The 16,619-nt window shown below is 48.0% G+C and overlaps 2 protein-coding genes and 1 pseudogene across 2 annotated transcripts; 1 reads left to right on the plus strand and 2 right to left on the minus strand.

Annotated features, from left to right (window-relative positions):
• Window positions 1-2,016: 2,016 nt before the first annotated feature.
• Window positions 2,017-6,618, plus strand: LOC136542408 (pyruvate, phosphate dikinase regulatory protein, chloroplastic-like). Its single transcript, XM_066534827.1, has 4 exons — window positions 2,017-2,748; window positions 4,131-4,770; window positions 4,855-4,951; window positions 6,180-6,618. Exons 1-4 carry the CDS (start codon window positions 2,032-2,034, stop codon window positions 6,220-6,222), a joined length of 1,497 nt encoding a protein of 498 aa, XP_066390924.1. The 5' UTR covers window positions 2,017-2,031; the 3' UTR covers window positions 6,223-6,618.
• A 143-nt stretch (window positions 6,619-6,761) lies between these two features.
• On the minus strand, window positions 6,762-9,710 carry LOC136542410 (uncharacterized). Its single transcript, XM_066534829.1, has 5 exons — window positions 9,579-9,710; window positions 9,165-9,329; window positions 8,940-9,015; window positions 8,348-8,537; window positions 6,762-7,219 (listed from the first exon to the last, which is right to left on the minus strand). The coding sequence occupies exons 1-5, from the start codon at window positions 9,603-9,605 to the stop codon at window positions 7,120-7,122; spliced, it is 558 nt and encodes a 185-aa protein (XP_066390926.1). The 5' UTR covers window positions 9,606-9,710; the 3' UTR covers window positions 6,762-7,119.
• A 375-nt stretch (window positions 9,711-10,085) lies between these two features.
• Window positions 10,086-12,153, minus strand: LOC136542409 (uncharacterized protein At5g39865-like; annotated as a pseudogene).
• Between the last annotated feature and the right edge of the window lie 4,466 nt (window positions 12,154-16,619).

A 16,619-nucleotide genomic window follows, 5' to 3' on the forward strand; every position in this document is an offset into this window, starting at 1 on the left:
CAACTATTGTAGGATGAGGATGCTGGTAACTCAAGATCCTATGGTGATCCGGTTGGCTCTGTTTTAAATAATAAAAATTTCAGTGCCAACGAAGAAAAGGATAATGATTTCAACTGCAGCTTTAAGACCAAAGAACATGTCTGTTTCCACGGGCGAGGCCTCCCCCGTGAGCAGCTGCGGGCGACGCCGCTGTGGCCTTGGTGCCCAGCTTGAAGGCCATCGCCACCTACCACATCGACCACGAGTACCTTAATTCATGACACTCACAGCAGGAAGTGGGGGAAGAGCATGTTGGGCTAGGAAATGCCAGGGGATTTATTTGTAGAGGAAGTGGGTGGCCTCATAGCGTGGGGCGGGGGTGGGAGGGAGCAGAGTGGTAGGTGGGGAGGGGCCGATGACCGTCGCCCGTGGAGAATGGAACGTGACGAGAGACGTTGCAGTCTGCCAGTCTCGCATCGCATCCTAGTGGTTGCCACTGGCCGGGCGGCCAGGAGGCATGGGGAGGGAGGGATCGGAATCATGGATCTAGGGGAGCCAACGGCATGAAGAAGAAGCGGCTTGATTGACGACTCGAAAATTGTCGCACCATCTGTTGTTCACATCTCAAATTGTGTATGTACTATAGGTTGTTTGATTTTTCCGTGCAAAATATGTGATCTGTAGCCTTTCCGGAGATCCAAAAGAAGCGAGAGGAGGAGAGAAGGGATTCAGAACTGGAAAAGAACAAATTTACGGTGAGCTATTCTTTTCTTCCAATTTTTGTATCATCGTGACACCCATGTATTTCTGATGACGTTCAAATAGCTTCTCCGATTCGTTATTTACCTCAACTAGTGTAGGATGAGGATGCCGGGAACTCAAGATCCTATGGTAATCCGGTTGGCTCCGCTTTAAATAATAAAAATTTCAGTGCCGACAAAGAAAAAGATAATGATTTTAAGTGCAGCTTTAAGACCAAAGAACATGTTTGTTTCCATATTTCCGTAATTCTTGATATTAATTGCGAAATATCTACAACTAATCCAAATATGGATCCAATGTAACTATTCCACCAATGCAACCATACAATTTGGAGCTGCTTTCATGGACAGCTATTGATGCAAGAAGTAATGTTGCGTCCTCTAGCTTGATTTTCTTGCTGCAAGAAGCAGCTACTGACACACAACGACATCATTTTTTTTTTTTTTTTTTGCAGAATGGATGTTTGGAGAAGAAACATTTCAGTGTGCTCCAGTCAGCTCTATAGACCAATAAGTTTTCTGCATCCACCATAGGCTAATGTAACGCCTTCACAGTGAATGATTTGCTCTGTCTCACCATTGTCATTTTCTTCTGTTTTTAAATATAGCTTCTTGTGATCCTATTCTACCTGAGCTCAAATTCCTGTTTGGCTGATGTTGTACAGAGTTAAAAGGAGCTGGCTAGCATTTGGCTCATCCATCAAGGTCAGCTAACTGCTTGATCAACATTTCATGAAGTGAGCCTGTCTCTTTTGGTAGGTGCTAAGCAATTGAGAAAAATGCTCACAGGAAAGCACATGCAGTTCACAGAGGTCATATCTCCCTAGAATCTAAACAGCTTAGGTATTGATGGTGGGCAATAATTGGCTTCTAAGGAGGTGCTTAGTAAAGTGAACTACAAGCTGTTCTGGTAAGATATCTGTCCGTACAAAGTGTTTCGGTTGCCTACGTCTGTACCCAAATCAAAACCACGGTGCACATAAGTCATTTCTTTCATATATGTATTAGCTGAAAAATATATAGGATCGTGTGAATTTATAAACCCGTAGCAATGCACGGGTTGAACATCATATTGGATCAAAAACGATTTGTTAGATAACATTGTTATCTTATTATGTCCGTACGTTTTTAATAAAAAAAATTAGTTGTTCCGTAGCACTGCGCTGGCCACGCTACCTGATCTAGTCTAAAAGGACAAATCCGCACGCAGATTTCCCCGCGGGCCACGGATGCCGAGACATGGGTGGCGCCGTGGCGGACTGGTGGTCCATGGTCCAACCCCGTTGGCGTCATGGCGTCCCATGTTTCTGACCGACCAAACCCGCGCGGCCACATGACCAAACCGGCGACTCCAATCACCGCCCCGCCTATATCAAATATACGGAGTACGTATAAAAAACGCCTCCACGCCATCCGTCGTCCACCCACGCGGGCAAACAGTGACCGCTGGATTCGCCGCCGCCCTCAGCTTAGCTCAATGATTGGGAGCACCAAGCCGCTCGCGGCGCCGCTGCAGCCGCCGTCCCCCACCGGTCGCTGCCTCGCCCCCTCGTCCTGCGCCCCTGACTCTCCCCCAGCTCTCACCCGCGCCGTCGAGAGCCCAGGCCAGTCTCAGTCTGACGGCGCCCCGCCACCACGCCCGGTTGAGGCCGCCGCCTCGTCCCACGTGCTGCGCGCGAGCCCGCAGCTCAGCCGGTGGTCCCGTTCGCGGGCGCTGCGGTCGGGCCGCCGGCCGGGGTCGGACCGCGCGAAGCTCTCCTCGGCCTCGGCCTCGGTGCTGCCAGTGAATAAGTCGCCGCGGCCCGAGGACGCTGCGGTGGCGGTGGAGGATGGCGAGGACGACGACGTGTGCGTGGCCGAGAGGGACGCCGCGGCCGGGAAGGCCATCTACATAGTGTCGGACGGGACCGGGTGGACCGCGGAGCACGCGGTGAACGCCGCGCTCGGACAGTTCGAGCACTGCTTCGTCGACCGCGGCTGCGCTGTCAACACCCACCTCATCTCCATGGTAAATATCTCCCCATGCCTTCATATACTTATTATTTATTTATTTTGCTCGAAGTACGTTCAGTTCATGGTGTGCTAGCTGCTGACAGAGTGAGTAGTTATCATGGAAGATGTCCTGTTTTGTCATCTATCTATCGAATTAGCCAATTAGGGGCCCTGCAATTCTTGAACTGTAGCTGTAAATTTTGATGATGCCACAAGTGTAACTGAATAATTTGAATGTGAAATGCTAATTTGGAGAAATGAAACTGAGGAACTGAGGAAGAGCCAGATCTTCGAGGACAAATCAATGACTGCTAGTTTTACGAATGGAATTTAACACTCTGGGAATACAATGGCACCCTCCTCTGTAGTGATATGGTGGGGTGCACAAGCATGATCTATTTTCAGGTTGATTATAGTACAACTACTATCAAATACTGTGCTATGCTACAATTTCTCAATTTGAAGAATAATTTATTTGTAATACAGAAAATTTATGTTTTGGACGCTTTCTTTGAGTGAAGATAAATTAACAATCTCCAAGGGTATGCATATGGATCATGTATACTGGGGTAGACGGTAGAGGCAGAAGTTTTGTGCAAATTCATAACTGCAAGGTTGCTTCATGCATATCTATTTTTCTGTTGGTTAAAATGTTGTCTCGGTCTTGTACGCACATTAATAAGTGTTTGTGCAGAGGCAACTATGTATCAGGCAGTTGGGATACTAGTTATCAACGTACTGTATATGTTATTTAGGCTGTGTTTATTTCCCCCTAGACTTTAGCCCCTGTCACATCGGATATTTGGACACATGTATGGAGTATTAAATATAGACTAATTACGAAACTAAATGCACAGATTGAGACTAATTTGCGAGACGAATTTTTTAATCCTAATTAGTCCATGATTTGACAACGTGGTGCTACAGTAAACACGTGCTAATGGCGGATTAATTAGGCTTAATAAATTCGTTCCGCGGATTACTGAGGCCTTGTGTAATTTGGTTTATTATTACTATCCGAACGCTCGATGTGACATCCCTAAACTTTAGCCCCTGCATTTAAACACCCCCTTATTCACCCTGTTCGCTTGTTGGTTTCAGCCAGCCCAAACCAGCCAGCCAACAATATTTTCCTCTCACAACAAACTAGCACCAGCCAACCCAAACCAGCCCAGAAACCAACCAGCGAACAGGCCGATTGCCATGACTATTTTTTCTTTTCTTGCCTGTATGTATTGATCATATTGTTGGAGAAAAAACAGATGTTTGTCATATTCTTCTCTCAGGAAAATCCCGACTAGATGCTAGTTATCCACTTTTCTACCTGCATTGGCTTCAAAAATGTTAGCTGAACATCACTTTTTGGTAATAGGCTGCATCTTTTGTAATGTTCTGTAGATCGACAGCATGGATCGACTTCTTGAGATAATAAAGCAAGCAGCAAAGGAAGGGGCACTGGTTCTATATACCCTTGCTGATCCTTCAATGGCAGAGTCAGCTAAGAAGGCCTGCGATTTCTGGGGTGTTCCATCCACTGATGTTCTTCGGCCTACTGTTGAAGCCATTGCTTCTCATATTGGTGTTGCTCCATCTGGAATTCCACGAAGCTCTCCTAGTCGACAGGGTCAGCTAACAGAGGACTACTTTCGACGGATTGATGCTATCGATTTTACCATCAAACAAGATGATGGGGCTCAGCCACAGAACCTCAACCGTGCAGACATTGTACTTGCTGGCGTTTCACGTACAGGGAAGACACCATTGTCAATATATCTAGCTCAAAAGGGATACAAGGTAGCAAATGTCCCAATTGTGATGGGAGTGAATCTTCCAAAGACCCTTTTTGAGATCAGCCAAGACAAAATTTTTGGATTGACAATAAATCCAGTGGTTCTTCAAGCAATTAGAAAGACTAGGGCCAAAGCTCTAGGTTTTGGTGATGGGTATCAGAGCAATTATGCCGAAATGGAACATGTGAGGCAGGAACTGGTCCATGCAAATCAAATTTTTGCTCAAAACCCAATGTGGCCAGTCATTGGTAAGTCAAGTTAGTTGTATTCATGAAACCTTTTATTTGTTGTTTCTTTGTTTAAAAACATGCTTTTATACTGTTTTCATGCAGGGATCACTGGAAAAGCTATAGAGGAAACAGCTGCTGTCATTGTGAAGATTTACCATGACAGGAAACAGAAGTGCTCCATGCCACACATATCAAAACGGTACTAGCATTGTGTTCTATCCCTTCTACTACACCTTGTATTGTGTGCATGTTTTGATAAGCTCCGTGTCAAGCACCATAGCCTTTATTTTTATTTTTATTTTTTTTGTTGGACCACCTTCTTGGTGGCGTTTGTATCTTAAAGATAACTTGAAGTTTAGCGCACCAGAAACTAATGTATATCGCGTTTATGACCCTCTATGGCCTCACTTTATTTGGTCATTAGAGAATTTCAATGTCAGGTAAAATAGTTGGGTGAACTGCCTTTGTGCAAATTACCAGAAAATCAGAGTAATATATCTCCTGCAGGAAACTCAACCCCATGATCACAAACCTTCTAGTTATCTGGGTGGTAGGGACAAATCATTACATTTGGACCTGAATATTCTAACTTTCCTCGTGAACAAGGATTTTGCAAGGCAGTAAGCTCGGATGCTCACCTTTGTTTTTTCAAGTATTTGCCCATAGTATTGTTTGATTTTTTTGGTTAAAAAATACACACTGTTGAATTAGATAGGCTAACCTTTCCCGAAACTCCGAAAGGAGTTCAAAATGTGTTCATACCCAACTTGAAGATCAGATGCCTTCAGTTTTTTGTTGATTTTTCTTTTGCTGTTTCTTTATCAAGTCCTGTTTCAGTTTTCCTGTTAGTGTTCATTTAGCTTGATAGATCATGGTCCCTATGCCTTTACAATGGCCGCATAATGTGGAATGATGTTTTCTACTCTTTCTATTTTTTTCTGGTTGCTGTCTGAACTAAGCATCTTGTGGATGTGGTTGAAAGTACCAGGATGAACTTCTGGTAGTATGTGTACTTGGGTTTATCTGATGGACCAGGAACACCCTGAAGTGAGATACAGACATCTTGACACTGAAATGAACTGTAGCAGCTCAAGAGCTGGCATAAGGATCTTTGAAATGGTCTTAAGATAATCCTTACTACTTGATATTTGTTTCCATTTGATACAACTACAACCCCCCCCCCCCCCCCCCCCCCAAAAAAAAAAAGAAAGAAAGAAAGAAACAGGCTTTACTTGCAAGTTGCAACTGAGTGAAAACGAGTTTTAGACCTGAAAAAAAATGGCAGATATGGTCTATCTTATTTCCGTTGAGTTGCAAGTCTAAGGCTGTCGAGGCTTCCAAAACAGTGTTCGTTATAGACGGTCGGCTGACATGAAATTTTTAGCATTAGACTGAGTAACTTAAGAAATCCGTTTGTGTTGTTGCAGGGTGGCTCCAGTTCTAGTCTACAATTATATGTCAGTTGGTTAACACTCATGTCGAGTATCACAAGGTCTTTGCTACGGAGTTTTAAGTCTGCATACTCTGCTTCGGTGAAGTGATTTCAAAACCCATAAACCTATTCAATCCGGCAATTTTTATCTAAGTATAGCTGGCTAGATTAGAGTAAGTACAATAATGGTCTTATAGCCAAGCAAATGCTCATATAGAGGAGAGAAGAGAGGGGAGTTTGGCTCTTATGCAAGCAACAGGCTGGGCAGGAGAGTCTATGCAGTGGTGGGCCGTCGACCACCAAACATTACGTGAATGTGAGGAGGATTAGAAAATAGAAAGTGGGACATGGGTAACAGTAAGAAATAAGTGAGTACTATTGTATAGTTTGGTTCTTACAACTTGGCTCTATTAGTGGAATTGCCCTTAGTGGCACAGTGCATAGAGCGTCCCAAATTATCTCGGACCACCCCTTGTGATTCGCATCATTCTCTGTTCATTGAGGTTAGGTTCAGCAAAGATATGTATATGTACCACTGTTTGAAGAAACGGCATCCGAGCAAAGACAATTGGCTATCGCTGTTAAGATATGTACCACTATTTGTTTGGTTGTGTTTTTATGGGAATAAAAATCCAGTATTATCTGTTACCCTGTAAAAGTGACATGTATCCCTTTTTTGAGAAAATCCGAAAAAAAGAGAGAATAAAAGAAGAAACAAGGATGTCTACCATCACAAACTTCTCCATCAAACCCCCAGCCGGCTCGACTTCTTCACTGTCGTTGGTTCACTCTATATTCATCCATGAGATTGGCCTTTCAGACTCACGCAGCACCACACCTTTGTTTTATATGCCTGGACTACGGTATTCCTCTCAATCTTTGCAAGTTTGAAAATTCTCAGATCAGGCGAGATGCCCCCTTCGCTTGCCGGCGTTTCACCGGGCGTCGCTGGCGCCGCCGCCGCCGCCAATACTGGTGTCCGCTCTGCTCATGGACAGTGTGAAATAGAGGAGGATCAGCGTTCCCACGCTGGACCTGCAGAAATCAGAAAAGGGCGTGCGTAAGCCACACTAGGATTTGAACTGAAGACATCACTTCTGAACTTGGATTCAGCAATCCGAACAAACTTTTCCAAATAGTTAGCTCAAGCAGCTGGACGGGGCACATGAACCGAGAAACACCACGGCGCCGCACTGGGCACGGCAGCGTCGTGCCGTCGTGCTCGCCACGGCGGTTGCTCGTCGGTCTCCGTCTTTATTAAACCTGCGGCCTGTCCGTCCTGTGCTGCAACCCTGCCACCGCGAGCATCGCCATCGCCATCGTACTGCCGCAACGAACCGAGTGTGTCCTAGCCTATGGGCTGCACAACAGTGCACTTGATGCCCCTCGGCCCCTGACACCGCCCAGTTTCTTGCTCCTAAGATCCGTCGCATCGAATTGATGGAATGGATTTGGTGGGTTTGGTTGTGTACTGAAGATGCTACACTGTGGAATTTACTGGCGCTCACTGTCACTCCGTAGCCTGTTTGTTAGCTTGTTCAGGCTCGCTCGCTTAAGTGCGGTGCCTGACCGTTTGGGCACTTCAGGCAGGAGTATTTAATCACCGCGACTTTGGCAGACACTACTGCAAGACATACGGAGTACTCACTACTGCCACTTGTCAAGTTGAGCTGATAGGTCAGAGCATCTGTTTTTCTCTTTTATTTTTTCTTAAAAAAAAAGAGTTTGTGAGAACCAACGACCGATCGAAGGGGATAGTTTCTACGAGGGCCTCGTTTAGTTTCAAAAAGTTTTTCTAAAAAATGCTACAGCAGCCATTACATCGAATTTTATGATACGTGCATGGAGCATTAAATGTAGACGAAAAAAAACTAAGGGACTGTTTGGATGGCAGCGTGGGAAAGCTGCCTGAGCCAGGCATCACTCCCAGGCGTTCGATTTTGAGCGCCTGGGGTCGGATGTGCATGCCTGGCCGGCGCTCCCAGGCTAGGGCTGCATCCAAACAGTCCCTAATTGCACAGTTTGGTTGGAAATCGCGAGACGAACGTTTTGAGCCTAATTAGTCCATGATTGAATACTAATTGCCAAATAAAAACGAAAATGCTACAGTAGCCAAATTTCCAAATTTTACCCAACTCGGCACAGTCTAGGAGTATTTCTTACAGCGTGGCGAAGAGGAAGACCACCCTCCGGGGATCGAGCCACGGCGCCGGCCGCCTGCCGAACCGCCGGGACTTGCTTCCGGGCGTGCCGGCCAGCGGCGTGTGGACGACCAGCCGCGCGCTGCCGGGCGCGTCCCCGAGGTCGCCGGCCGCCACGTGCACGAACAGCTGCGGCCGCTCACTGCCGCCACCTGCACACATACATCATCAGTAGCGGAAGAAGATGGAGGCTGTCAGCGCTGCATCTCTCGGTAGTATCCGCCATGTCGCGCAAAAATTGTTGCACCTTAAAGATGCCATGCCATGCCTTTGAATATCTGATTCGTCGTTGGAATTATGACACGGTAATACTAATACAGTACTGTCAATTGTCACTTTTACTGACACTAGCTTAAGTGACAAGATAACAATTAATCACTATCAAATTAGCGTGGATAAACGGAAGCCAAACAAAGAAGAGAAGAAGTAGAGAACCACCAAAAAAATAATACTAACCATTGGCATCAAACTGCGACTATCTTTTCACCAAGAGGCAAAATCAGAGCGCGATTTGGATGCTAACCAAAGAGAGCTAATCGTTTGGAGGGACGTACCGGCGGTGCCGTTGGCATCGGCCTCGGCCGGGGGCGGCTTCCTGTCACCCTTCCTCGACAGCGACCTCATCACCTTCTGTAGCGTTCACGGCACGGGCGCGAGGGAAAAAAAGAGTCAGCTTTGGAAGCAACGGAAGCGAATTTGGCGCGTACCGCCGCGCCCGGCCGGCCGGGGCCGGCCCGCGACGCGAACTCGCGAACGTGTGTTTTCTAGCTCGGACTTACGGGTGTCCGCGGCGGCGCGGTGGGCGTGCCAGGCGGGCCAGCGTCGCCGGCCAGAGACGACAGCGCGCCGACGTCGAGGGCGACGAAGCCTCCGCCGGCGACGGTGGCGGGGGACGAGTTGGCGCCGAAGCTCGATTGCCCAGCGCCTCCTCCCGCCGCGACAACCTGCAAGTATGAGAGAAACCAGAAGTGGAAGTTCCTGTCAGTGCTGCCGTTTCTGTCTGCAAGAACAGAGCGCAGGAGAACTCAACCAAAACGGAACCAAACTTGGGAGTACTTTTTTTTATCCCCTTGGGCACAACTGCACAAGAGAATTCAGCCAAAATTCACTACAAACTCCAATTCCTCACAAGGAAAAACGTTAAGCCGATTGGTCGTCACGAGATTACGTACTACGCTGGGCGAGAGACTCACGGGGTGGTTCGCGGCGGCGTCCCCCATGCCTCTGGGCAGGACCGCGGCGGCGACGCTCTGCTGCGTGTCCGTGAGGCGGCGGGCGGCTGCTGCGCCTGATTCGTCCTTCTCTTTTGTTGCTTGCGATGCGAGCTCTGCTGGTTCGTTGGGAAAGGAATGGGCAGAGTGATGCAGCTCAGCTGGAGTAGTACCAAAACAAGGAACTGGGGGAAAGGGCTGACACTTTGCTCTTTTTCAGGGCGAAAGATTCTCCCCCCTCTCTTGGCGCCCTGCCCTGTGAATGTGAAGTGTGGAGGCTGAAGAACATGTGGGGGGAGAGGTCGAGGAGATGGCGAGTACGGCATTTTATATACTGCTGGATTTTGCTTGATATCCAGCTACATTTTGTAAAATTACAATGAGTAATATGCATCGTAGGCCCTTGAATTTGTCTTGGGGTGCCACTTAGGTCCACAAACTCTCAAATCGTATTTCTAGCATCTTAATGTTGTTTAAGTATGCCGCTTAGGACCATAACTCATCGGAACAACGTTTTGCCCGACGTGGCTTAGACAGCGTGGCGCAAGCGCACGTGAACCGCGCGTTTTCTTATTAAAGAAATAGACCTTTTCTTCTCTTTCACGGCACGAACCGGACGTCGCCGCAGGCGGCGCACGCCTCCATGTACTCGAGCTTCCGCGAGGGCGCGGCCTCGCACCCCTCCAGGGCGCGCCCGAGCTCGCCCGCCTCGTGCAGGAAGTGCACGTCCTCGGCACTGGCTGTCGACGAACACGCGTGGGAGCGCGGCGCCTACGAAGCCGGGCCCGAGGAGCTCCGCGAGCTCAGCCTTGAAGACAACGTGCATGGAGACGTCGCGCTCGTCTAGCCGCACACCGTAGCTGCACAGGATGCTGCACACGGCGCAGCAGTCCATGAACGTCCTGCGCACGCCGCGGAGGCTCGTGAAGTACACCACAGCCTTCTGCTCGCCTCCCGGTGGCCACAGGGGCGACACCAAGGCGACGGGCATGTCCATGTCGGCCTGCATCCACTGCGGCAGCGGCGGCGCCTCCAAGGCGAACTCCTGCGGCGACTCATCGAGTGGCAGACTCTTGTACGTGGCGCGCGGCGGCGGCACGTCGTCCTCGAGCCCCGCCATGAGCTCCCATGCGTTGATCACCTCGGGCTCGTTGGGCAGCGTCAGCGTCGACGTGCGGAGCTTCAGGGGCATGGTCATTGTCGCCCTTCATCATCTCCTCCACCGACAGTGTCGCGTGCCTGCACGAGCCGGAGTGACGGGCGTTGCCGGCGAGGCCGAGGGTGCCGAGCATCGACATGGTCCTCAGCCGTAGACGCTGACGGTCGACGGAGGGCAGCGAGAAGCTCCGCCACGCGTGGGCGTCGGCACCGACCCACACCATGTCGCGCCGCGCTTCGGTGGATGTCGCGCACCCCATCGCCGGATCACGTCGCGACGACGCGGGCTTGAGGAACTCAACGTACGGCGCCCACGCGCGCTCAACGCGGGGCAGCGACATGCGCGCCTCCCGCTGCTTGCGGTCGTGGCCCTCACCAGCCACGCCCTCACTGGCTGCGTTCAAGCTCGGCGCCACTAGCGGCTGCACGGCCGGGCGAGCTCGGCCCTAGCAACACTATATGGTTAGGATCAATCGACTGGTTCAAGGAATCGAGCTAACTCCCACCATAGAGGCTTACCCCCAAGGATGCTCTGTTTCGGCGGCGAGATGACCGGCGGCTCGGAAACTCCAAAATTGGCCGGGGACAGTGAACGGCTGAGGCTTGACGTGGTTTGGATGGCTAGGAAACTTTCATGGATACTCTCTGGTGCGAGGAATTGGACCGGGAGGCTCGGGGCAGCGCGAATTTGAAAGGCGAAGAGGTGCGGTTTTTCTAAGCTACACCCGGTGGAGACGGCGTCGAGTACTCCGGCTCGGTTAAGGCCAATAATGGCCGGAGCAGGGCGTCCACTTGCGAGCAGGCGGGCCAGGCATTGATGGGTCGTCGCGACTCGGTTGGACGAAGGGCGCTGCCTCGGGAGGGTGTGAACGCACGCGTGGCATAGCTCGGCAAAGTCACGGCGGACGGTAGGGCAGCATCGCGGCAGCGAGCCAGCGACACAGCGGCAGCGAGCAGTGAGACAGGCGCAGCAGCAGTAGCGCGAGCACGCGCCATAATGGCGCTCGGACGCTCGCCGAGCCGTATGCCGTCCGCCGTCTTTGAAAAGTACAGGGCGTGAGTTGTCGTCCGCTCGCCGAGCCGTACGCTGTCTTCGAAGCCGCCTCCGACCACGAGAAGCCCCGTGGTGAGCTCGCTTTCATCTCCTCTTTCATCCCGTGATTTTACCAAGACGAATCATGGCCTGTAAGCCCTTCTCTATGTTCGCCGGCGAGGTTTCGCCTCCGGCAATGGCCGCCGCTGTACCGACCAGTTGAAAACCAGGCTCACGCGCGGCTCACGTGCGCTTGGACACAGTCAGTGCCACGCTGTCCACGCCACGTCGGCCAAAACGTTGTTCCGATGAGTTATAGATCTAAGTGGCATACTTAAACAATATTAGGGTGCCAGAAGTACGATTTAAGAGTTTGTGAACTTAAGTGGCACCCAAAGACAAGTTCAAGGGCCTACGATGTATATTACTCAATTACAATGATGTTTGCTTGTCGCGCGGATTCTACGAAAGCGGTTCTTGGGTAACTGATGGAGTGGAAATTCTTTTGAGGTAAACAGTGGAACGAAATTTTCGTAGTTCCAATTTTAGTGGATGTCTCCCAAGATACATGAATTTTCCTAGTTTATTATGCAGTAGTGCACTTTAGGTTTTAACCAAGCGACAATCAGATGAATGCACTGTCGAGACACATTTCGTGGAGTCTTTAACGAAGTTAATTTTTTTTTTAAATACACAGTACAATGTTGACCTCCCGACATGCACGCACACTCACACCTATGAACACATGTATACAAACTCTACCCCTATGAGCACATTCGAAAGACTGAGACGGTAGTTCTCAAGATTCACGAAGTCACCATAGTGTTGACGGGGACGTCGCCTACCACTGTGAGTACCCGTGCCAAGTCGAGGACTTGAACCCGAGTGCGAAGGTTCCACTATAAGGAAGCCAATCAACTCATCTAATGTTGTAAATATTGGTGTGTTTTTCTTTGAACTTGGTTAAAGTTAGGAAATTTAGCTTTGTATAAAACTAAATTGACATATACTAAAATGTGACAATATTTTTAAGAATAAAATAAATATGTTAAAAAAACTGGTAGCTATATATCAACAATACACAAATAAAAAATAATTTTTATTTTTTATCAGACTGGTAGCAGAAAACATTAAGTTTTGGTAATTTTTGCTATCTTTGTGTCCCTAGTTTCCTGGCAGATCTGGCATGCATTTATTTTGTTGCTACTAAAGTGGGTAGCCACTTGATTACCGATATGTTTGACCAACCATTGCTTCTCCAATTGGCTAATTATTAATGTCTACTGTCAGGTACTCCAATTGGTTAGTACTATTAAAATTTGGCATGGATTGGTGAGCCAAGTTTTAACTACAGGTATCGACACAACGCTCCTAGATTAAGTCTCTTTTTTTAAACACGTGTGTTTTTTTTCTCGACTACGCAAAAGATTTGCAAATCATTGCATTAAGTAGAAGAGTTTAAGAAAACATACAACGCGCTTGTATCGAGCGTCGAAGGAGGTCGACCTAACACAACCATAGTTGGACCATCCTAGCATGAGAGTTTTATGAGATGCTTCTTGTGATCCAAATAATAAGCCATTAAGGACATCAATAACATGAAATTTTAAATAAAAGTGATCTCGTATTATGAAGGGAACGTCTAGAAAAGAGTAAAGTCCACTAGCAGTCCTCTTATTTTCATGTGTCATTCCTTTTTTTAAGAAAATGGAAGGGCTCGCTTCTCCTTCTCTGCACATAGCGTTTACATTGTTACATAGTTTCAACGGTATTTCTGATGAGCCTAAACTCTCAAAATACTTATTTAGGTACCTAAACACTATTCTGCTATTGGTTACATCGGTTTGGATAGGTAATGAGACATGGACAGTGATAGGTATCTAAATGAACATTTTGAGAGTATAGAGACCGGGTTAACACAATCCAGGCTGATAGTGCTCAAGAAAACATATTGGTTGTGATCGGTGGTGCTAGCCATAGCCAGCAGAAGCCATTGCTTTAGACATACCAACAAATTATAGCCTTTTAGGAGTAAATACTTTTAAGGTCTTATTAGGCTAATCTTAACGGGGTTTCATGAGAGTTTAATGGGCATTAAATATGCTGACATGGCACTGTATTGATGAAGAGAGAGATGATAAAAGTTTCATGGGAGTAGAGATAGTTTTATGGGATGAAACTCTTATGTACTATTTTCAAAATATAAGTGTGTTGATAACTGAATCATGAAACCCCACTGAGACTGGGCCTCATGTCAATTGTCAAATCTTTGCAAGCGTGCCCTTAGAGAATTCCAAAGTCCTCGAGGAGCGATCCATAAAAAGTAGCGAGAAAAGGTCCGATTATATATATATTTATTCACTCGAGGTCGTTTTCGTGAGAAAAGATTTTGGCAGGCGGATATCCTCGAGCATTCAATGGCTGCGTCTTTTCCTTGCCGCCACTTCCAATTGAGCTAGGCAGGCAAGCGTGCGAGTATTTCCCCCAACTCCACCCATTTCTCCCTTCTTCCTCTCCTTTTTTTTCAAAAAATCAAAAGGCAGCATGTATTTTTTTTAAATGAACCCATGTAATACTACTACGTACTACTGGTACTCCTCCAATCTTTTTCTTTTTGCTGAAAGCTGTCAGAATATACGTACATCTAACAAACATGGAAAGTTACGCTACCTAGCTACCATATTACTAGTGTATATGAAAAATGATCAACCAGCCAGGAAGTACAAATATAACGGTGCCAAATTAATGATTATGTGAGTTTATGTTATCCTGATTTGTTTTCGGAAGAGGATTATCTTTGTTTATTCTATTGACGAGACAGCCAACTGGAGGCTGGAGCAGCAATATAATCAGGTTATATTCTCGATCGGACAGCATGCATATGCGCGATCGAGTGGCCATGATACGATCGACCGGCCGGTGACATGGCCGTGGAAAGGAATCCTCAGCAATCGAGCGGTTTTTCTTTTAGTCAAAAAGGAATCTCAGTTGAAGCTGACGGAGAGAGCAACTATATATCTGATGATGAAAATAATCTAAGCTAGAGAGTTCACCGGAACCCTATCTACTTTCTAACCAAATTTATCGTAATTTTCACGAGATTGGCATGATCATTATCATACCATATGGCAGACTATATGTATGGTTCGTTATCACCGGGTCCATGGAATCTTATTCCCAAAATTAAGGCGAAGATTACATTTGAGTGGGGCACGCGCGTAGACCACGGAGCTTCTACCTGGCTAGCTCCCCGTGCGCCAGTGATCACGGCGAGTGCTCGGCACAGGCTGAAGCAATCAACCTCAGCTGCAACGCAATGGACGCGGCCATACGGATTTGTGATCCGTGAATATTGTGCGCGCGGGCGACCTATGCCACAGCTCAACAGCTGTAGTGAACTAGTGATCATCGACCCATCGACGACAATAATATCCGTGATATGATATTATAATTTTTATTAATGCATGGAATCGTGATTTGTGACGGGTGGATTGGACGATCCGTGATGCACGCACGGATATATCATTTGCAGGGGGGCCGCACATGCGCAGATGCGCTCAATGGCCTGATTTGGCACGCAAGTTCAATTCGCCGCACCTCGTGGCCTGATCGACGAAGGCCTCGCGTACGTACGTTGACTTCTCTCGCCCGCCGCGTCCCGTCCCTCTCGCCCTCTCTTGCTGCACGCGCACGCATGATCCTCCCCCACCAATTTCTCGGCCGTGTATGGCGAGCTTTGGCATTTCCCCCGTAATCTTGAAAGAACGGGTAAGAGCATCTTCTGGAGTTCACTGAAAAATCTCCTAATCCTTATTTTTTAGAAGGATAAAAAAATCTTTTCAACGACTCCTAATATTTATTCATAATCTTTTAGGACCTGGAAAATTCCTCCCCTTCCGCGTTACTTTACGCGGACGAAGCCACGCGCGGAGACGCCGTAGTCTGCTTCGTTCTTGCTGGCTCACGCGCCGCCACCGGATCTGTCGCGCTCTTCGACGTCGATGATGATGCGTTCTCGTCGCTGTGCTCTGAGGCGCAGTAGCCGACACGTGGCTGTGGTTCTCCTGCGAAGCGGCCGGACTCCGCGACGTGGGCTCTGCGTTGCTGCCGGCGGAGCTCTTCCAATTGTCTGTGCTAGCTAATCCACTGCCAGCGGCCTTCGTAGCGAGCAGTTTGACGATGGCTGCATGCAGCGTTAGGTTGGGGATCAGGTCATCGGCGCGCGCCTGCGCGCTGCACACGCACCTGGACTTGGCGGCGACCTGGCCCATGATGCACACGCCGCAGAAACTGCCGAAGCAGCACCTGGAGGCCACCACCGCGTCCGCCATCACTTTGTTGCAAATCTTGCAGTGGAGCTCCGGCGGGACTCCATCGTCAGGGGCTCAGGGACGCCGGCGACGGAGCATTTGATTTTTTAGAAGTCAAATATTAGGAACTATTGGATATTGCCTTTTTTTCTCCTAAAACATTTTTAAAAGTTGATAAACATAGACTTTTTAGGAGGAATATTTAGGGAACTCTTGAAGATGCTCTAACAATTGTACTGCATTTTTTCTAAAAAGAAGAAGAAGCAAGTTCTAGTTTGGTCCTTAGGCCATTCACGGTGCTTGATTGCATAGCACTGTTTCCCAGAATAATTTGTTGACGTTGAAATAAATCAAGATCCAAGATGCATAGTTTCATTTCACATTTTTATAAACAATACACATTTAAATATTGTATAGTGTTATGACATAAAATGCTCTAGTAAGTAGAGTTTCACTTAATTTCCAACACCTTGAGATAAAACAAAACGCTCTCGATCAGTAGAGTTTCACTCTGTTTCCGGT

This window comes from Miscanthus floridulus, chromosome 3, assembly GCF_019320115.1.
Source record: "Miscanthus floridulus cultivar M001 chromosome 3, ASM1932011v1, whole genome shotgun sequence".
In the NCBI taxonomy this organism is placed as follows: domain Eukaryota; kingdom Viridiplantae; phylum Streptophyta; class Magnoliopsida; order Poales; family Poaceae; genus Miscanthus; species Miscanthus floridulus.